General features: G+C 41.8%; 1 protein-coding gene and 22 non-coding genes across 23 annotated transcripts in view; all 23 read right to left on the bottom strand.

Annotated features, from left to right (window-relative positions):
• Positions 1 to 1,264, bottom strand: part of si:ch211-79m20.1 (uncharacterized) — a 14,662-nt gene extending 13,398 nt beyond the window's left edge. Inside the window, exon 1 of the mRNA XM_053419798.1 lies at positions 1,193 to 1,264. Coding sequence (XP_053275773.1) covers positions 1,193 to 1,264 — 72 coding nt within the window. The remainder of the gene's footprint in view (positions 1 to 1,192) is intronic.
• Positions 1,265 to 6,933: 5,669 nt separating this feature from the next.
• On the bottom strand, positions 6,934 to 7,005 carry trnac-gca (transfer RNA cysteine (anticodon GCA)). Its single transcript has one exon. It is a non-coding gene; the product is annotated as a tRNA-Cys (tRNA).
• A 908-nt stretch (positions 7,006 to 7,913) lies between these two features.
• trnac-gca (transfer RNA cysteine (anticodon GCA)) lies at positions 7,914 to 7,985 on the bottom strand. Its single transcript has one exon. It is a non-coding gene; the product is annotated as a tRNA-Cys (tRNA).
• A 320-nt stretch (positions 7,986 to 8,305) lies between these two features.
• On the bottom strand, positions 8,306 to 8,377 carry trnac-gca (transfer RNA cysteine (anticodon GCA)). The gene has a single exon. It is a non-coding gene; the product is annotated as a tRNA-Cys (tRNA).
• A 990-nt stretch (positions 8,378 to 9,367) lies between these two features.
• Positions 9,368 to 9,439, bottom strand: trnac-gca (transfer RNA cysteine (anticodon GCA)). The gene has a single exon. It is a non-coding gene; the product is annotated as a tRNA-Cys (tRNA).
• A 332-nt stretch (positions 9,440 to 9,771) lies between these two features.
• Positions 9,772 to 9,843, bottom strand: trnac-gca (transfer RNA cysteine (anticodon GCA)). Its single transcript has one exon. It is a non-coding gene; the product is annotated as a tRNA-Cys (tRNA).
• Positions 9,844 to 10,163: 320 nt separating this feature from the next.
• On the bottom strand, positions 10,164 to 10,235 carry trnac-gca (transfer RNA cysteine (anticodon GCA)). The gene has a single exon. It is a non-coding gene; the product is annotated as a tRNA-Cys (tRNA).
• Positions 10,236 to 10,693: 458 nt separating this feature from the next.
• trnac-gca (transfer RNA cysteine (anticodon GCA)) lies at positions 10,694 to 10,765 on the bottom strand. The gene has a single exon. It is a non-coding gene; the product is annotated as a tRNA-Cys (tRNA).
• A 202-nt stretch (positions 10,766 to 10,967) lies between these two features.
• trnac-gca (transfer RNA cysteine (anticodon GCA)) lies at positions 10,968 to 11,039 on the bottom strand. Its single transcript has one exon. It is a non-coding gene; the product is annotated as a tRNA-Cys (tRNA).
• Positions 11,040 to 11,283: 244 nt separating this feature from the next.
• Positions 11,284 to 11,355, bottom strand: trnac-gca (transfer RNA cysteine (anticodon GCA)). Its single transcript has one exon. It is a non-coding gene; the product is annotated as a tRNA-Cys (tRNA).
• Positions 11,356 to 11,686: 331 nt separating this feature from the next.
• trnac-gca (transfer RNA cysteine (anticodon GCA)) lies at positions 11,687 to 11,758 on the bottom strand. The gene has a single exon. It is a non-coding gene; the product is annotated as a tRNA-Cys (tRNA).
• A 990-nt stretch (positions 11,759 to 12,748) lies between these two features.
• On the bottom strand, positions 12,749 to 12,820 carry trnac-gca (transfer RNA cysteine (anticodon GCA)). The gene has a single exon. It is a non-coding gene; the product is annotated as a tRNA-Cys (tRNA).
• A 332-nt stretch (positions 12,821 to 13,152) lies between these two features.
• On the bottom strand, positions 13,153 to 13,224 carry trnac-gca (transfer RNA cysteine (anticodon GCA)). The gene has a single exon. It is a non-coding gene; the product is annotated as a tRNA-Cys (tRNA).
• A 308-nt stretch (positions 13,225 to 13,532) lies between these two features.
• On the bottom strand, positions 13,533 to 13,604 carry trnac-gca (transfer RNA cysteine (anticodon GCA)). Its single transcript has one exon. It is a non-coding gene; the product is annotated as a tRNA-Cys (tRNA).
• A 396-nt stretch (positions 13,605 to 14,000) lies between these two features.
• trnac-gca (transfer RNA cysteine (anticodon GCA)) lies at positions 14,001 to 14,072 on the bottom strand. Its single transcript has one exon. It is a non-coding gene; the product is annotated as a tRNA-Cys (tRNA).
• Positions 14,073 to 14,309: 237 nt separating this feature from the next.
• On the bottom strand, positions 14,310 to 14,381 carry trnac-gca (transfer RNA cysteine (anticodon GCA)). Its single transcript has one exon. It is a non-coding gene; the product is annotated as a tRNA-Cys (tRNA).
• Positions 14,382 to 14,770: 389 nt separating this feature from the next.
• Positions 14,771 to 14,842, bottom strand: trnac-gca (transfer RNA cysteine (anticodon GCA)). Its single transcript has one exon. It is a non-coding gene; the product is annotated as a tRNA-Cys (tRNA).
• A 310-nt stretch (positions 14,843 to 15,152) lies between these two features.
• trnac-gca (transfer RNA cysteine (anticodon GCA)) lies at positions 15,153 to 15,224 on the bottom strand. Its single transcript has one exon. It is a non-coding gene; the product is annotated as a tRNA-Cys (tRNA).
• Positions 15,225 to 15,552: 328 nt separating this feature from the next.
• trnac-gca (transfer RNA cysteine (anticodon GCA)) lies at positions 15,553 to 15,624 on the bottom strand. The gene has a single exon. It is a non-coding gene; the product is annotated as a tRNA-Cys (tRNA).
• A 1,135-nt stretch (positions 15,625 to 16,759) lies between these two features.
• trnac-gca (transfer RNA cysteine (anticodon GCA)) lies at positions 16,760 to 16,831 on the bottom strand. Its single transcript has one exon. It is a non-coding gene; the product is annotated as a tRNA-Cys (tRNA).
• Positions 16,832 to 17,169: 338 nt separating this feature from the next.
• On the bottom strand, positions 17,170 to 17,241 carry trnac-gca (transfer RNA cysteine (anticodon GCA)). Its single transcript has one exon. It is a non-coding gene; the product is annotated as a tRNA-Cys (tRNA).
• A 336-nt stretch (positions 17,242 to 17,577) lies between these two features.
• Positions 17,578 to 17,649, bottom strand: trnac-gca (transfer RNA cysteine (anticodon GCA)). The gene has a single exon. It is a non-coding gene; the product is annotated as a tRNA-Cys (tRNA).
• Positions 17,650 to 18,269: 620 nt separating this feature from the next.
• Positions 18,270 to 18,341, bottom strand: trnac-gca (transfer RNA cysteine (anticodon GCA)). The gene has a single exon. It is a non-coding gene; the product is annotated as a tRNA-Cys (tRNA).
• Between the last annotated feature and the right edge of the window lie 218 nt (positions 18,342 to 18,559).

Below are 18,559 nucleotides of genomic sequence, written 5' to 3'. Positions count from 1 at the left end.
GATCTGCACCAGATTTTTTTGCATAATCTTGCAAACCATCAAACAAATGAACGAAGATGAAAACCTCCTCTGTGAGTTAATTATGAAGATGAGTAATAATCACTGGCACAGAGGAAAACTAATGGATGAACACTTTCAATCTTTTTGAGTTTGAGGAGCAATATCTCCATCGACATATGAAAATCCAGCTGGTATGACTGTGCAGGGAAACGTAATTAATGAGATTAATAAGACAAAGTCACTGCACTAAAAAAATAACTGAGAGAGAAATGATTTCATCAGCAGAGTGACAGTAAGGACCTTGATGCTTTGGTGCGACAGTGAAAACAGCAGCTGGGCTGATGGGTAGATTTTAGCTCCTGCTGCTGTCGGCCCAAAGCCAAGGCTCTCTCTCTCTCTCTCTCTCTCTCTCTCTCTCTCTCTCTCTCTCTCTCTCTCTCTCTCTACGACACTGTGACTCTTCCTTGCAACACTCTGGGAGAAGACCACTCAACATAGAAAAAAGGAACCATGGAGAGAAACAGGCGCAGCACAGGGTGGAGAAGGTTCAGAGGCTCAGAAAGGTGCAGATGTGTAGAAAACATCCCCTGCACAGGTGGAGGTCAGATTCTCTCTGTGCATCAGAGGAGATATCACGACCTCTCATGACTGACACTGTCTGTGTGACACACAGTAACTGAGTCACAACCTTTCCCTCTGTTCTCTTCATCTTTACAGAGATTTCCTCAGGACGACTGAGTGTTTACAGGCTGGTTAGAGATCAGAGAGAGAAACTGGTCACAGGAGAGGAAACGTCTTCCAACAGCATTCAGCCCATCCAGAGGATTTAGTTGGTAAAGGGCCCAAAATAGAGTCTAAGGGACTCAGGTGGAGCAGTGGAGGTGAACCCAACCTGTGCAATCAGATAAAATAGACCTGAGGATAAAGGTTTTTCTGATATCTAACTATTCCTGTTGGTTGGTTGGTTCCCTAACAGCAGTGGCTCTCAAATGGAGGAAGTTGTGAAAAGTTTCCTGTTGAAAATATGTTTATAACTCATGCCCAACATCTTTCCCAGACATTCTCCTGAGTGTCCTTTCATATAAACTAGAACAACTACACAATTGATGTCTCCACCTATAAACCCGTTGTTCACTGACAGGTCAACACACGTGAATCCACGGTTCTTCTCACCGGCAGCTCGCGGTCTTACCTCAGCGCTGCCGAGCCTCAGACGCGCCGCTGACAGCGCGCTCAGCAGCAGCAGCAGGACCCAGGACCTCATGTCGCCGCCCAGCCTGAGGAGCCGCAAGCGACCGGCTGGGCATTTAGCACGTCGGCGTCCAATCCCCCGGCTGCACCGATCCTCGTCCCGGTGCCGCGCGCTGGCCGCTCGTGCCTGTGCGAGACGCGCACAGATAAAATATCCCAAACGCAAAGTGCCACTGCCTTTAAGCGCAAGAACAAATGTTTGCTCACAGTGAGTCACACGCAGGCGAGACGTCTGAATGTGTCCATACCCGAAAAGCTCACAAGCGGAGACGTCACGGGAGCTGCGGGACAGGTGCGTGAATGCGAGCTGTTGTGACTGAGGGAATCTACAGCCATGCAGTTCCAGTTATACCAGTGCAGTGTGATGAGGAGTCCGCGTTATGATCCCCAAGAAAAATAATGTCTCCAAATGTGGGATTTCTGGAAAACCCGTGCGCTGGAACGCGTAAAGGTGCCAGATGCGTCCACGGTAAAGTCAAAGCTCCAGATGAACGTGTCAGGTGACGAGCTCCCGTTTCAAAACCGCACTTCAGTGTAAAAATCAAAATAAATAATGTAGCATGAGTGAAAAACCCACAACTCCAGAGGTCCTTGCGTAAAAGTTGGAGCAGCGCGTCGTGCGTAATTCTCTGGACGCTCCGCTGCAAAAAAGACTCAGATTCTTCTCATCCCGGGATCCACTTGGCTGCTCGTTGCATCTGCTCGGATCTGAATGTCCCTCTCGTCGTTATCAGCCTCCTGCATGTCTCACACTTCGCATCCGCCCCCCCCGTGGCTGTGCTGCCTCTCCCGCTGCGGCTGCGCGCTGCGTCTCCGCTGGATCCGGGTGTTCTCGCCTCTTGCGCGGATCCTCTCTGGTCGCTGCTCAAGCGGCGGAGCAGCTTTTCCAAAGAGAAGCAAGTTTTTCACCATCAAGTCACACAGCGGAACTCGGGTGCACACCGGAAACCAAGACGATTTGGCTTTCAAAATAAGAGGGTTGCTTGGGATCGCGTGGGAGTTTAATGATTTCAAACCAAACATCCAGCAAAAATAATGAATAAGGAAAATAAAGGATAACTAATCATGAAAATAACAAATACTTACATACGATCGAGTACTGCAAAGTAAATTCATATCACAAAGATAATACATAAAATGTACATATTCTAATTAGAAGCATTTACAAGAAGTAAAAAGTATAGATGTTAAAGTAACTTTTCTACTAAGATTAATTCCTCCTCGGATCTATCGATGATTAATGATGTTTGTGTAGTATTTGTCTTTCAGTCGAGGTACTGACTGACAGTAGATATGAGGTTTTATTTTGAAAGTATTTCACTGGAAGTAGGAGTCCTCCGGTGCCGAACTTGACCGTGGTCCTCACCTCTGCCCCAGGGGCCTCGCTCCTCTCCTCTGGAAGGAAGGACTTACCACCTCCTTATTAGGAGCAGGGAGACCCGGGGGCCCATGGGTGCTCTTAAAGGGGAAGTTATAGGAAACTTGATATCAGCAATTTGCAATATCTGCAATATGATAACTGTGATGTTGAGAGGCTTCTTTTATTCTATTAAATGTTTATTTAAAGTGTTCGTATGTCAAGTGAATAGAATAAAATAAAAGACAAGAAGTGGTGAAATAAACAACTTCTTTACATGATAGTGAAATATTAATTATTTATAATTTATGAATCATTTATTGAACCAGGAAGCTCCCACTGAGTGTCTCTTCTGCCAGAGAGTCCAGGTCAAGTTGGGTGGCAGTGAAATAAAAAAACAAACAGACTAAAAACACAGCAACCTTTGACCTTTGAGCTTTGATCCCCAAATTATAGCCAGTTCATCTTTGAGAGCAAATTTGAACAAATTCTCTGCAGGCTTTCTTGATATATTGTGAATGAAAACCCGAAAACATAATCTGATGGTGTTGCTCCATGAAAACTGATTCAAATTTTCCCAAACATGCCAGTAGAGAGTTAACGTTGCTCTGCATGTGTGAAGGGATTGAAACCAAATAGCAGAAGCCACATTTTTGTTTACATTTCAATCCTGATTACATCATAAAATTAACAGGAACATTTAGAACTTCTGTAATATATCTGGTCTGTTTCTCTTCCTCTAAACGTGAAAACACCAACTCAGCATTACGTCATCTGCAATTTCTGCTTGGTTCATGTTGTCGTGAGTGAGATCTGGGGCAAATGTTTGTCAATGTTCTTTTTTTGATCAGAAAAACTCTCCTTGCATTTGTTGTAATCCTCTGGGATTATTGTGTGGATTGAAGGAGGTCAAACAAAACAAAGAGGAACAGCACGTTGGGGGGGGGGGGGGGGGGGGGGGGGCTGGCTGTGGAGTTGTGGTATGCTCCACAGCTAGAACCATAAAAGTTAATGATCTTAGACTTAACAGAAGATGTGGAGCTCAGATAATTCTTTGCTACAACATTTTATTCATAATACCTGGAGGACATGTTAATTATTTCTCATAAATTAGCAAAGAAGAGTGGAACCAGCTCCCTGATTAACACTGGATCTATGGAGAAACGTTTTATATATCTTTTTTTTATCTCTTCTGCTGCGTACCGGTTTGTCCTGAGTGTGTTTTGTCCGTGTTGCGCTGAGGAGATCGTTGACCAGGAGACAGATCTGTGCACAGCTCCAGGGGAGATGGGTTCTGTTTTCCAGGAAGCTGTGAGTTTCATTTTGGGGTCACGGCTGGATTCTCCCTCCCTGCAGAGGGAAGACAGAGGAAACAGGCGTCCCAGGGCAGCTATTCCTGGACCAACACACACATACACACGCACACACACACACACACACACACACACACACACACACACACACACACATAAATGTATATGTGATTGACAGACTGTGGGGACATGCTGCTCCTGCACACTGACGACTCATCTCAATTATGACCGCAGTGTAAATGTACAGTATGTGCGTGTGTGTGTGTGTGTGTGTGTGTTTGTGTGTGTGTGACAATTTGGATGTGTATCAGGTTTACAGTGGTGCATGCTCTCAGTTCACAGTGTTGATGGAATTCCCAGTATGTCAGAGAGGAAGGAGAGCTAGTCCTATACTCTGTGTGTGTGTGTGTGTGTGTGTGTGTGTGTGTGTGTGTTTGAGCAGGTGGGATAATGCAGAACATGTACGCAGCTTGCACAGATGTTTAATTTGCCTTAAAATGTTTAGATGTTCTGCAGACTATATTTTTTAGATTTTAATATTTTACTCATGAGAAAATGTTATTTACTGATCTACTGAAGTTTTGCTTCAGTAGATCATTATTGTAATTCAAGTTTATATTTATAAAGCATATTTAAAACAACCGGCATTGACCAAAGTACTGAAAAATAAATGGAAAAAAAGATAAGTACAAGAATCAAATAAACCCTATAAAAAATAATACAATAAAAGGCTAAAAAGTAAATAGAAAAAGACAATTAATGACTCAAAAGCCTGAGAAAACATGTGAGTCTTCAGTTTCACATCATCAAACATCAGACATGAGAAACTCACCAGAGACAGAGTGAATCAAAAGAAGCTATAATGAATTATTGAAGGTGTTTTTACAGCAAACTTCATGTGTTTGTTCTTTTGTTGATTTGTTAGTTTGGTTTCACATTATGATTTAGGGAGCATACAAAAGAATCTTGTGTGACTCACGTCCGTCCTGTCGTCTACACGAACTTGACATTGATTGATTTGTCGACATCGGTTTGCCTCTTGAAAACTTCTGCTGTGACACTCAATCAAAGGACGGATTCATGAAACGTGACTGAACTCTGAAGTCTCGCTGGTGGGAAACGAAAACTCTTCATTCATCTGTGACCGAAACATTTCTCCTGAATGGAAAAGGGCGAATGAATAAACCAGCAGGTCTGTCTAACGTGTGTGTGTGTGTGTGTGTGTGTGTGTGTGTGTGTGTGTGTGTGTGTGTGTGCGTCCAGACACATTTAATGACTCGTTAAGATGGAGCAAAGATAAGGATTCTACTGGGATCCAGACTCTGAGTTCAGACAAACCGTTTCCCTCTGACTAGACTGAAGTAACTCAATCATCAGACGGTGAGAGTTGGTTAACAGACGAGTTGAGTGAGTTAATGTCGGACCATCTGTCTGTCAGTTCCTCTGAAGGCCGCGTCTTTCCACTCGTATTAATCCAACGTGTTTGATATCTGATGTCTCCTCTCCTCCCTCATCCCTGCTTCCCTTTCACAAACCTCACCGAGCGTGTGCTTCCGTGTGAGAGTGTTAATTAACTTCCTGTCAAATATCCCGACCTAATTAATGACTTTCCTCCCGCCCCCCCCTCTCCTGTCCTGGTGCCAACTTCCTGTGTCACCGCAGCCTGTTGCAGGATGAGGCGAGCAGCCGCCGCTCGGCCGGCAGAGTTCAAACACGGGTCACACACCCGGCGACGCACAACCTCCACACAACTGTTGGTCTGAGTCCTAGCTGCATCTTCTCAGTGAGACAAATCCCTCAGGATCAATGAGTGAACAGAGGTTATCTCTTCATTGCTGTTTGTCTGTTAGTTTAAAAACTACAGGACCGATTTCCTTGAAGTTATGTGGAGCTGTGGGATGTAGTGATGTCAAAATATAATAAATAAATAAGAATATGGGGGACTTGTGTCATACTGCATTTGACTTATGACACAAGCAATCTTTAAAAATGCCAAAAAGTTGTTTTTCCAATTGATTTTAACAAAGCAGAACATGAGGAACCCTTGCTCAGAATCTCTATGATCAAATTGAATCTTAAACCAATCTATAATTTCTATAAAAGAAATTCCACAGTTCATTAAGGAACGTTTACAAAAAGGAAAGTAAAGAGTGCAGGATGATAAAATATTCAAAATTCACCTCAATGATGAGATAAAACTTAATTGTCTTTACATGCACCTTTTTTTTTATGGTTTGCAGGGACATGTTTATTCTGACTATTTGTTTAAAATACACTTGAACATAAAAATCTACTCACATTTTAAATTAGCATTGTTTGAGTTTAAAACACTTCATGTGATGTAGTTTCTATCGACCAATAAGACATTTGAAGTCTCTGATGCCGTCACAGTCACAAGTGATGGATTGAACTTTTTTTGTAGTTGTCTCATTCGTGTCTGGAATCTGAAACAGAATTCAGACGAACACAAGCCACTACACATTTTTTTTAATGGAAACCCAGACTAATGAAATTCTTTGACGATTACAGCTGCAACATGCAGACACACACTGAGCAGTGTCTGGGAGACAGTTGACCTTTACAGTGGAAGGGTCATCAATTCATCAAGAAGAATTGTGTGGTCGCCGGAAGAAGAAGATTTCATTCTGCAGCTGTTTCAAGGAAGAATAATGTCATCATCATCATCATCATCATCATATGACACATACTGAATTCTTTCATCAACAATTACATATGAATCTATTCATAATGTCCTCCAAAAATTAATGGAACAAAGTTATGAAAAGGTTTTTCCTCAACCAAGTCACTGTAAGATTTAAAATTAAAGTTGTTTATTGTCAAACCAGTTATGAGAACATGAAAAACAGGGTGAAAATTTAACCTGGTCATAGTTTCCACTCATTTCAATGGATTCCAAGATAACTTCATTGTTTTATGCACTCACTGGAAGTAAAGGGCCACATCTACGACTTTAAATAATGCCGATTTTTGGCCCAGTAGACACACAGCCACAGGGGGCACCCAGATTTGAACTGAGGACCTCTTGATCTGCAGTCAAATGCTCTACCACTGAGCTATATCCCCTTGTGTTGGAGTGGGCGGTCTGTGCTGAAATATGACGTCAAAGATTATCATTGTTTTCATGGCTGTTAAGGCTGAAATATGCTACTCCACCTCCGTTATGGACGGACAGACGGATACGACGGACTCTTTTTCATTTATGGTTCTCCGAAAGCTGTGGGTGCTGAAAACAGTTCACCGCCAGAACAGAAGGTGGCTCAATGGTTTTTGAGCCTCTGGTGGAAAACAACAGGCTGTAGCAGCGAGCTACAAACTGGCATCCTGCACGGTGTCCGAGGTGTGCAAGGCGTTGTGGACAGCTCTACAGCCAGACTACCTACCCTGTCCCTCAACCAGCCAGTGGACAGCGAGAGTAGCGGACTTTTGAAGTCTCTGGATAAAACAGGAAGTGTGAGGTCCGGAAATGTGAGATTCCGGAAATGATGTTGTTAGCGGACCAATCACAGCCAAGGGGTATCCGTAGGCTCTCCGACAATCCTACGTATATTTAAAAAAATCCGAGGTGTACGTAGAGCTCTCCGAGGTGCTCGGAGAAGGCTTTCCCATGTGTCCGTCTTCATCAAAACGGAGTAGCATATATCTGCCTTTTTTAATTAAAACATGATGGAAGGGTGAAATAAAAAGGAAAACCTCTACCGGAGCAAAATATACTCTGATCATTATTTCACATGAAGTACTTCGAAATAATTCCTTGGCATTGTCTACCACATCTCACATAAGGTCTAATAAATACTTCCAATACTATTGTATGAGTGACTCTGTGTGTAAAGCCAAGCTAGAAAACTTGGGATTCAACCTACCTGGTTCGATGGATAAAAGACTGAGTGTGTTGATGAAGAACCTGAATCTTTGTCGTCTGAATTTTTCAGAAAGTTAAACAGAAGCTGATCACATTGATTCAGTGTCTTTGTAGGGGGCACCCAGATTTGAACTGAGGACCTCTTGATCTGCAGTCAAATGCTCTACCACTGAGCTATACCCCATTAGATTAATCAATGCTATCATTCAGCTTTCTACACGGTAGTAGCAGACGGAAGAATAAAAACAAACATAAGATTTATATACTGAATAGAATGAAACATGTATTTCTATAATAAATAAAACTAGAAAGGTACTCAGAACAGACCATATGTCCACAAAGGTCCAACAGTCTCAATCAAGCTGCATGGAATTTCAATATTATGTGAAAGTGTCCTTTTTCACAATATAGAAAACAAAACAAAATACATATCGTACAATGTTAAAGAAACTTTGATGGAAATCCATTCAGAAGTTTCTGGCTCTCAGATGAGCTCCTAGTTGCAGGGGGCACTCAGATTTGAACTGAGGACCTCTTGATCTGCAGTCAAATGCTCTACCACTGAGCTATACCCCCTTGTGTTGGAGTGGACGGTCTGTGCTCAGATATAACGTCAAAGATTATCATTGTTTTCATGGCTGTTAAGGCTGAAATAAGCTACTCCGACTCAGTAACAGACGGACCGATACGACGGACTCTTTTTCATTTATTGTTCTCTGAAGGCTGTGGGTGCCGAAAACGATTCAGCCCCAGAACAGTAGGTGGCACAACAGTTTTTTAGCCTCTGGTGGAAAACAACAGGCTGTAGCAGCGAGCTACAAACTGGCATCCTGCACGGTGTCCGAGGTGTGCAAGGCGTTGTAGACAGCTCTACAGCCAGACTACCTACCCTGTCCCTCAACCATCCAGTGGTCAGCGATAGCAGCGGACTTTTGGCTTCTCTGGATAAAACAGGAAGTGTGAGGTCCGGAAATGTGAGATTCCAGAAATTATGTTGTTCGGAAATGATGTTGTTAGTGGACCAATCACAGCCAAGGGGTATCCGTAGGCTCTCCGACAATCCGATGTATAGTTAGAAAAATCTAAGGTGTACGTCGAGCTCTCCGAGGTGCGTTCCACGTCGGAGAAGGCTTTCCCATGTGTCCGTCTCCATCAAAACGGAGTAGCATATATCGGCCTTTAGTTTGTTTTATCTGTTTGTCTGTGTGTTTGCAGGATTACACAAATTCTACTGAGACAATTTTCTTATATCATGATGGAAGGGTGGAATAAAAACAAGGAAAAACTCTACTTGAGCAAAATATACTCTGATCATTATTTCACATTAAGTACTTCGGAATAATTCCTTGGCATAGGCTACCACATCTCACATAAGGTCTAATAAATACTTCCAATACTATTGTATGAGTGACTCTGTGTGTAGAGCCAAGCTAGAAAACTTTGGGTTCATCCTACCTGGTTCGATGGATAAAAAGCTGAGTGTGTTGATGACGAACCTGAATCTTTGTCGTCTGTTTTTTTCAGAAAAATAAAACAAGTCTGCTCATGTTCATTCAGCGTCTTTGTAGGGGGCACCCAGGTTTGAACTGAGGACCTCTTGATCTGCAGTCAAATGCTCTACCACTGAGCTATACCCCCTTATAGTAATCAATACTATCATTCAGCTTTCTACACAGTAGTAGCAGACGGAAGAATAAAAACAAACATAAGATTAATATACAGAATAGAATGAAACGTGTATTTATAGAATAAATGAAACTAGAATGATCCTCTGAACAGCCCATATCTCCACCAAGGTCCAACAGTCTCAATCAAGCTGCATGGACTTTCAATATTATGGGAAAGTGTCAAAGGAAAATGTCCTTTTTCACAATACAGAAAACAAAAAAAAATAAATATCTTACAATGTTAAGAAATTTTGATGGAAATCCATTCAGAAGTTTCTGGCTCTCAGATGAGCTCTTAGCTGCAGGGGGCACTCAGATTTGAACTGAGGACCTCTTGATCTGCAGTCAAATGCTCTACCACTGAGCTATACCCCCTATTCATGCACAATCTTTCTGTAACACATTAGCGTAGCTCAGTATTTCTTACATCTTTGTAACAACAGGCAACAACTTTGTTTTCGATTTGAGGTGGATAACCACATTAACAATATTTCTGGTCCCCATGACACTTTCTTCTGTTGTGTGTTTACAATTCCTGCTTCTGACATGTTGGTTATCGGCACAGTCCCAACAGTAACACAACATGAGTGGCAAAGGGAAAATAATGAAATACCAAATTTTTGCAGGTTTACAAGTATTTGAAATTATCATGTATATCTGCAAATGTTGATTGATTGTTGAAGTAAACAATATAGAGGGGGCACCCAGATTTGAACTGAGGACCTCTTGATCTGCAGTCAAATGCTCTACCACTGAGATATACCCCCTTGTTTGTATGTTCTATGTTCATTGCATGCACCAATAACCAGAGCAAATTCCTCATAGGTGTAAACCTGTTTGGCAATAAATACATTCTGATTCTGATTCTGATTGTGTTGAAAATCTCTTGTCTGTGCTGACATCTGGTTCTAACATTATGGAGCATATTTTATTCTGGTCATTATTTCACATTTACTACTTCAGAATAATTCCTTGGCATTTGTTACAACTAGTCACTTAAGGTCTAATAAATACTGTAAATGCTATTGTTTGAGTGTCGGGCGCTGTGTGTAGAGTCAAGCTAGAAAACCTTGGGTTCATCCTACCTGGTTCGATGGATAAAAAGCTCAGTGTGTTGATGAACTAAATGATTCTCTGTTTCATTGCTTTTGTTGTCTGAGTTTTTCATAAATTGCACTGAATCTGTTCAAATTGATTGAGCATCTCACAGTCCTTGATCATTTTTAGGTGATACCCAGATTTGAACTGAGGTACTCTTGATCTGCAGTGAAATGCTCTACCACTGAGCTATACCCCCTTCTGACAGAAGATTTATCAATAATAGATAATCAAAATTTGATTGAGTGCCAAAGACTGATTGAAATCTTGGTACGTGCTAACAATTGACTAAAGGGAGCATGGGGAGGGACTCACCTGCCATGTTTCGCAGGTATATCCACATTTTAAAAAAACGTGTACACACCTATGAATTTGGGTGACATACAAATGAAAACGATAGCAGGGGGCACCCAGATTTGAACTGAGGACCTCTTGATCTGCAGTCAAATGCTCCACCACTGAGCTATACCCCCTATGTCTTGACCCTGTCTCTAATACATCACATCTTATGGCATGATAAAGTGATATGTCAATTTTAGTTGCTGTACTATTTTCATAAAAACATCCTATTAACTCTCTTTATAAAGACAAGCTCAGCGCTGTACCTGCAGACAAACAAACCAACCATCGGGATTGAAAAGAAAATGTCCTTTAGATGGTAACGGCCCAAGTGGAGGTGAAGAGTACTATGATTTGAATAGAGAGTCTCTAATTTGAAGGGGGCACCCAGATTTGAACTGAGGACCTCTTGATCTGCAGTCAAATGCTCTACCACTGAGCTATACCCCCTTACTTCACACCATCTTTCTGTAGCAGATTAGCATAGATCAGTATTTCCTACATCTTGGTAACAACAGGCAACAATGATTCTTTTCTTTGTAATGTGCACATAATTGTTGAGTTTGAACTGAGGTAGATAACCACAGTAGCATTGTTTCTGGTCCCAATGACACTTTATACTGCTGTGTGCTTCTGACAAGTTGATTTCCTGCACAGTCCTGACACAACATGAGTGGCAAAGGGAAAATAATGAATTACCAAATTTTTGCAGGTTTACAAGTATTTGAAATTATCATGTATATCTGCAAATGTTGATTGATTGTTGAAGTAAACAATATACAGGGGGCACCCAGATTTGAACTGAGGACCTCTTGATCTGCAGTCAAATGCTCTACCACTGAGCTATACCCCCTTGTGCTGGAGTGGACGGTCTGTGCTGAGATTTGATGTCAAAGATTATCATTGTTTTCATGGCTGTTAACGCTGAAATATGCTACTCCGACTCAGTAACAGACGGACCGATACGACGGACTCTTTTTCATTTATTGTTCTCTGAAGGCTGTGGGTGCCGAAAACGATTCAGCCCCAGAACAGAAGGTGGCTCAATGGTTTTTGAGCCTCTGGTGGAAAACAACAGGCTGTAGCAGCGAGCTACAAACTGGCATCCTGCACGGTGTCCGAGGTGTGCAAGGCGTTGTGGACAGCTCTACAGCCAGACTACCTACCCTGTCCCTCAACCAGCCAGTGGACAGCGATAGCAGCTGACTTTTGGCGTCTCTGGATGAAACAGGAAGTGTGAGGTCCGGAAATGTGAGATTCCGGAAATTATGTTGTTCGGAAATGATGTTGTTAGTGGACCAATCACAGCCAAGGGGTATCAGTAGGCTCTCCGACAATCCGATGTATAGTTAAAAAAATCTAAGGTGTACGTAGAGCTCTCCGAGGTGCGTTCCACGTCGGAGAAGGCTTTCCCATGTGTCCGTCTCCATCAAAACGGAGTAGCATATATCGGCCTTTAGTACGTTTTATCTGTTTGTCTGTGTGTTTGCAGGATTACACAAATTCTACTGAGACAATTTTCTTATATCATGATGGAAGGGTGGAATAAAAACAAGGAAAAACTCTACTTGAGCAAAATATACTCTGATCATTATTTCACATTAAGTACTTCGAAATAATTCCTTGGCATAGGCTACCACATCTCACATAAGGTCTAATAAATACTTCCAATACTATTGTATGAGTGACTCTGTGTGTAGAGCCAAGCTAGAAAACTTTGGGTTCATCCTACCTGGTTCGATGGATAAAAGACTGAGTGTGTTGATGAAGAACCTGAATCTTTGTCGTCTGTTTTTTTCAGAAAAATAAAACAAGTCTGCTCATATTCATTCAGCTTCTTTGTAGGGGGCACCCAGATTTGAACTGAGGACCTCTTGATCTGCAGTCAAATGCTCTACCACTGAGCTATACCCCATTATAGTAATCAATACTATCATTCAGCTTTCTACACGGTAGTAGCAGACGGAAGAATAAAAACAAACATAAGATTAATATAAAGAATAGAATGAAATGCGTATTTATAGAATAAATGAAACTAGAATGATACTCTGAACAGCCCATATCTCCACCAAGGTCCAACAGTCTCAATCAAGCTGCATGGAATTTCAATATTATGGGAAAGTGTCAAAGGAAAATGTCCTTTTTCACAATACAGAAAACAAAAAAAAATAAATATCTTACAATGTTAAGAAACTTTGATGGAAATCCATTCAGAAGTTTCCGGCTCTCAGATGAGCTCTTAGCTGCAGGGAACACTCAGATTTGAACTGAGGACCTCTTGATCTGCAGTCAAATGCTCTACCACTGAGCTATACCCCCTATTCATGCACAATCTTTCTGTAACACATCACAATAGCTCAGTATTTCTTACATCTTGGTAACAAGAAGCAACATTGATTATTTTCTTTGTACTGCGCAGATAATTGTTGAGTTTGAATTGAGGTGGATAACCACAGTAACATTATTTCTGGTCCCCATGATACTTTCTTCTGTTGTGTGTTTGCAATTCCTGTTTCTGACACGTTGGTTTCCGGCACAGTCCCAACAGTAAAACAGGGAATTATTAAATTTTTACCAGTATCTGAATTGCTCATGTATATCTGCAACTGTTGTTGTAAAGCAAACACAGGGGGCACCCAGATTTGAACTGAGGACCTCTTGATCTGCAGTCAAATGCTCTACCACTGAGCTATACCCCCTGATCTGTTGGCACTTTAACTAATAGATCACATATTATTGTTTTTCACAACTGGGGAACATTGTGCGACAGCATTTACTTTCTCTGTACCATGCAACATGCAGCACAGGCGAGAAAGTGAAAACCGTTCAGTTACTGTTGAGTTTGAAATGAGGACAAACAGGACAGAAACAAAAAAGAAAGATCCTCTAATGACATAGGGTCAATTGACTTTCATAGTGGGATTGACCACTGTGGACGTACACTACTTGTGTACAGGGTTTACTTTCCTGGTTTAATTGATAAAAAGCTGAGTGTTTTGATGTTAAACCTGAATCATTGTTTTCTGGGTTTTTCAGGAAGTTAAACAGAAGCAATTCATGTACCCTGAGCCCCTTTAATGTCCTTAAAAACTTATAGGGGGCACCCAGATTTGAAGTGAGGACCTCTTGATCTGCAGTCAAATGCTCTACCACTGAGCTATACCCCCTATTTCTGTAGCTCTTTCTCTAATACATGACATCTTATGGAATGACAAAGTGATGAGTCAATTTCAGTAGCTGTACTCTTTTCATAAAAACCTCCTATTAACCCTCTTTATAAAGACAAACTCAGCCCTGTACCTGCAGACAAACCAACCCTTACATTGAAAAAATGTCCTTTAGAAGGTAACGGCCCACATGGAGGTGAACGTTACTATAATTTGAATTCAGGAACTCTTAGTTGTAGGGGGCACCCAGATTTGAACTGAGGACCTCTTGATCTGCAGTCAAATGCTCTACCACTGAGCTATACCCCCTGTTCATGCTCAATCCTTCTGAAACACATGAGAATAGGTCAGTATTTCTTAAATCTTGGTAAGAACCGGCAAGAATGATTCTTTGCATTGTAATGAGCACATGATTGTTGCGTTAGAACTGAGGTTGATAACCACATTAACATTATTTCTGGTCCCCATGATACTTTCTTCTGTTGTGTGTTTGCAATTCTTGCTTCTGTCACGTTGGTTTCCGGCAAAGTCCCAACAGTAACACAACATGAGTGGCAACGGGAAAAGGGTGAATTACGTCGTTTTTGCATGTTTAGCAGCGTTTGACATGCTCATGTATATCTGTAAATGTTGATGTAAAGCAAACAACATAGAGGGGGCAACATTACTGTCACTTACTGTGAGAACCTCACAGCTGAAGGGGGCACCCAGATTTGAACCGAGGACCTCTTGATCTGCAGTCAAATGCTCTACCACTGAGCTATACCCCCTGTTCATGAAGAAAGCTTCTGAAACAAATAAGAATAGTTCAGTATTTCTTAAATCTTGGTAACAACAGGCAACAATGATTCTTTGCTTTGTAATGAGCACATCATTGTTGCGTTGAACTGAGGTGGATAACCACTGTAACATTATTTCTGGTCCCCATGATACTTTCTTCTGTTGTGTGTTAGCAATTCCTGCTTCTGACACGTTGGTTTCCGGCACAGTCCCAACAGTAACACAACATGAGTGGCAACGGGAAAAGACTGAATTACCTCGTTTTTGCAGGTTTACCAGTATGTAAAGCAAACAATAGAGAGGGGGCACCCAGATTTGAACTGGGGACCTCTTGATCTGCAGTCAAATGCTCTACCACTGAGCTATACCCCCCGTTCATTCATAATCCTTCTGAAACACATGACCATAGCTCAGTATTCTTACATCTTTGTCATAACAGGCAACAATTATGTGTTTTCTTTGTAATGAGCACATCATTGTTAAATTTGAAGGGAGGTGGATTACCACAGTAACATTATTTCCAGTCCCCATGACACTTTCTACTGCTGTGTGCCTCTGACACGTTGGTTTCCAGCACGGTGATAACACACCAGCAGTGGAAATGGGAAAAAATTGTTAATGGCCACATGTTTGCAGGTTTACCACAAGTGACATTCTCTTGTTTATCTGCAAATGTTGAGATGTAAAGCAAACAATAGAGAGGGGGCACCCAGATTTGAACTGAGGACCTCTTGATCTGCAGTCAAATGCTCTACCACTGAGCTATACCCCCTATACATGTAAACTGTCACTAATAGATCAACATAAAGTAGCTGTAAATACATATTGTACAGTCTTTGGTTGAGTCTTTGTGTACCTGTATGTTGCACAGGCTGTGAAATCCAACAGTTAATGTGATCCTTGGGAAAATGAGTTTAACAGCTCCCTGAAGAACACAATGGAATAATCACAGTGGAACCATGAATACTTAAGTCCAAGTAAAAATATGCTGCCAACTCATGAGTATGACTAATATCTGCTGGTGTTTCCCTCCCAGGTCTCGATTTAGACGTTACAGGCTCAGATTCCATTTTCAGCCTCATATTGTACTGTAACTGGGGTCAATCCAAAATGTAAGAGTGACCCGGAAAACCACGGCCGCCCATCGGTATTGTTTGTGGCTCTGTGAATCACCTCCGAGTTTCTTTCTCAACGAACGCTTTGAAGAGACGGCGAGCAAACGAGGGGAGGCGTGAGGGAGGAAGAGAGGGGGGGAGGACGCTGAGAGGGCGGAATGGCGGCGGTGCTGTTTTGTGCTTTCCCAGCGTCAACAGCGGAGGAAGTGGAAGAGAGCAGCTAAATATACAAACAGCACAATGAGGCGGCAAGCGTGGAGCAGCTGTGGAACCCGGCTGTCACCAGGCTCCGTCAGCGTGAAGCACTGAGCACCGCCGCTCATTTAAACAGGAAGAGATGAGTGAGAGCACACGCTGGTGTTCTGATACTCCTCCAAATCCAGCCTGTCAGCACACGACACAAAATCACACCTCAGCCAGGAAGACATTAAGTTACACAAGAACCACAGCACAGTTCATTACAACTGCAGGGGGCACCCAGGTTTAAACTGACAACCTCTTGATCTGCAGTCAAATGCTCTACCACTGAGCTATAACCCCGGGCACTGAGACTAGTGAACCCAATGAAAACATACCCTCCACAAAGAATTTTATACACTAATCCCGCTAAGTATGTCTGATTTGTTTTAATTCAAAACAGAAATAAAGGAGTTATTAACTGACGCATGTAGCATTGCACCAGAATGGTTTGTGGGAATCCACTCAGTTGTTTTTGTGTAATCCTGCTAACAATCAAACCACAGGTATAACTTTAAAGTAGGCAAAGTCTTGGGCCAAATTAATCATAACCACAGGGGGCACCCAGATTTGAACTAGGGACCTCTTGAACTGCAGTCAAATGCTCTACCACTGAGCTACACCCCCTATTCATGCAAATTTTCTTCAGAAACACATGAGCATAGCTCAGTATTCTTACATGTTCGTTATAAGAGGCAACAATTATTTGTTTTCTTTGTAATGAGCACATCATTGTTAAATTGGAAGGGAGGTGGATAACCACAGTAACGTTGTCTCTGGTCCCCATGACACTTTCCACTGCTGTGTGCCTCTGACACGTTGGTTTCCAGCACAGTGATAACACAACAGAAGTGGAAATGGGAACAAATAGTTAATGGCGACATGTTTGCAGGTTTACCACAATTGACATTATCATGTTTATCTGCAAATGTTGATGTAACAGAGATGTAAAGCAAACAATATAGAGGGGGCACCCAGATTTGAACTGAGGACCTCTTGATCTGCAGTCAAATGCTCTACCACTGAGTTATACCCCCTGTTCATGAACAACTTTCCTGTAACACATCATGATAGCTCAGTATTTCTTACATCTTGGTAAAAACAGGCAACAATGATTATTTTCAATGTAATGTGAACGTAATTGTTGAGTTTGAACTGAGGTAGATAACCACAGTAACATTATTTCTGGTCCCAATGTTACTTTCGACTGCTGTGTGCTTCTGACAAGTTGATTTCCTGCACAGTCTTGACACAACAGGAGTGGCAACGGGAAAATAGTAATTTACCTCATTGTTGTCGGTTTAACAGCTTTTGTAAATCACATGTCTATCTGCAAATATGGTTGTAATAGAGATATATAGCAAACAATAGAGAGGGGGCACCCAGACTTGAACTGAGGACCTCTTGATCTGCAGTCAAATGCTCTACCACTGAGCTATACCCCCTTGTGTTTAAATTACTTTGTGTACTGACATTTGCTTCTAAGATTATGAAGCATAATTTATTCTGATCATTATTTCACATGAACTACTTCAGAATAATTCCTTGGCATTTGTTACAACTTGTCACATAAGGTCCAATACTGTAAAACGTATTGTTTGAGGGTCATACGCTGTGTGTAGAGTCGAGCTAGAAAACCTGGTGTTCATCCTAAATGGTTTGATGGATAAAAAGCGAGTGTGTTGATAATAAACCAGATTCTTCTATGTGTCATTGCTTTTGTTGTCTGAGTTTTTCATGAATTAAACTGAATCTGATCAAATTGATTGAGGATCTTACAATCCTTATTCATTTTTAGGGGGCAGCCAGATTTGAACTGAGGACCTCTTGATCTGCAGTCAATTGCTCTAACCCTTTGCTAAACCCCTCCTGACAGAATTTCAACAACAGATAATCAAAATTTGATTGAGTGCCAAAAACTGATTGAAATCTTGGTACGTGCTGACAACTGAGTCAAGGGAGCATGGGGAAGGACTTACCTGCCATGTTTCGCAGGTATATCCACATTTAAAAAAAACGTGTAGACAACTATGAATTTGGGTGACATACAAATGAAAAAGATAGCAGGGGGCACCCAGATTTGAACTGAGGACCTCTTGATCTGCAGTCAAATGCTCTACCACTGAGCTATACCCCCTATAAACATAACAGTGTCACTAATAGATCACATCTTATTGCTTTTCACACCTGGGGAACATTGTGCAAAAGCCTTGCCTTTCTCTTAAACCATGCAGCACAGGGAAGAAAGTGAAATGTTATCAGTTGCTGTTGAGTTTGAAATGAGGACAAACAGGACAGAAACAAAAGGTCCTCTAATGGCATAGTGTCACTTGACTTTCATAGTGGGATTACCCA

This window comes from Pleuronectes platessa, chromosome 3, assembly GCF_947347685.1.
Source record: "Pleuronectes platessa chromosome 3, fPlePla1.1, whole genome shotgun sequence".
Taxonomy (NCBI): Eukaryota; Metazoa; Chordata; class Actinopteri; order Pleuronectiformes; family Pleuronectidae; genus Pleuronectes; species Pleuronectes platessa.
The sequence above is the reverse complement of the archived record's forward strand: the minus strand, read 5'-3'. Positions and strand labels throughout refer to the sequence as shown.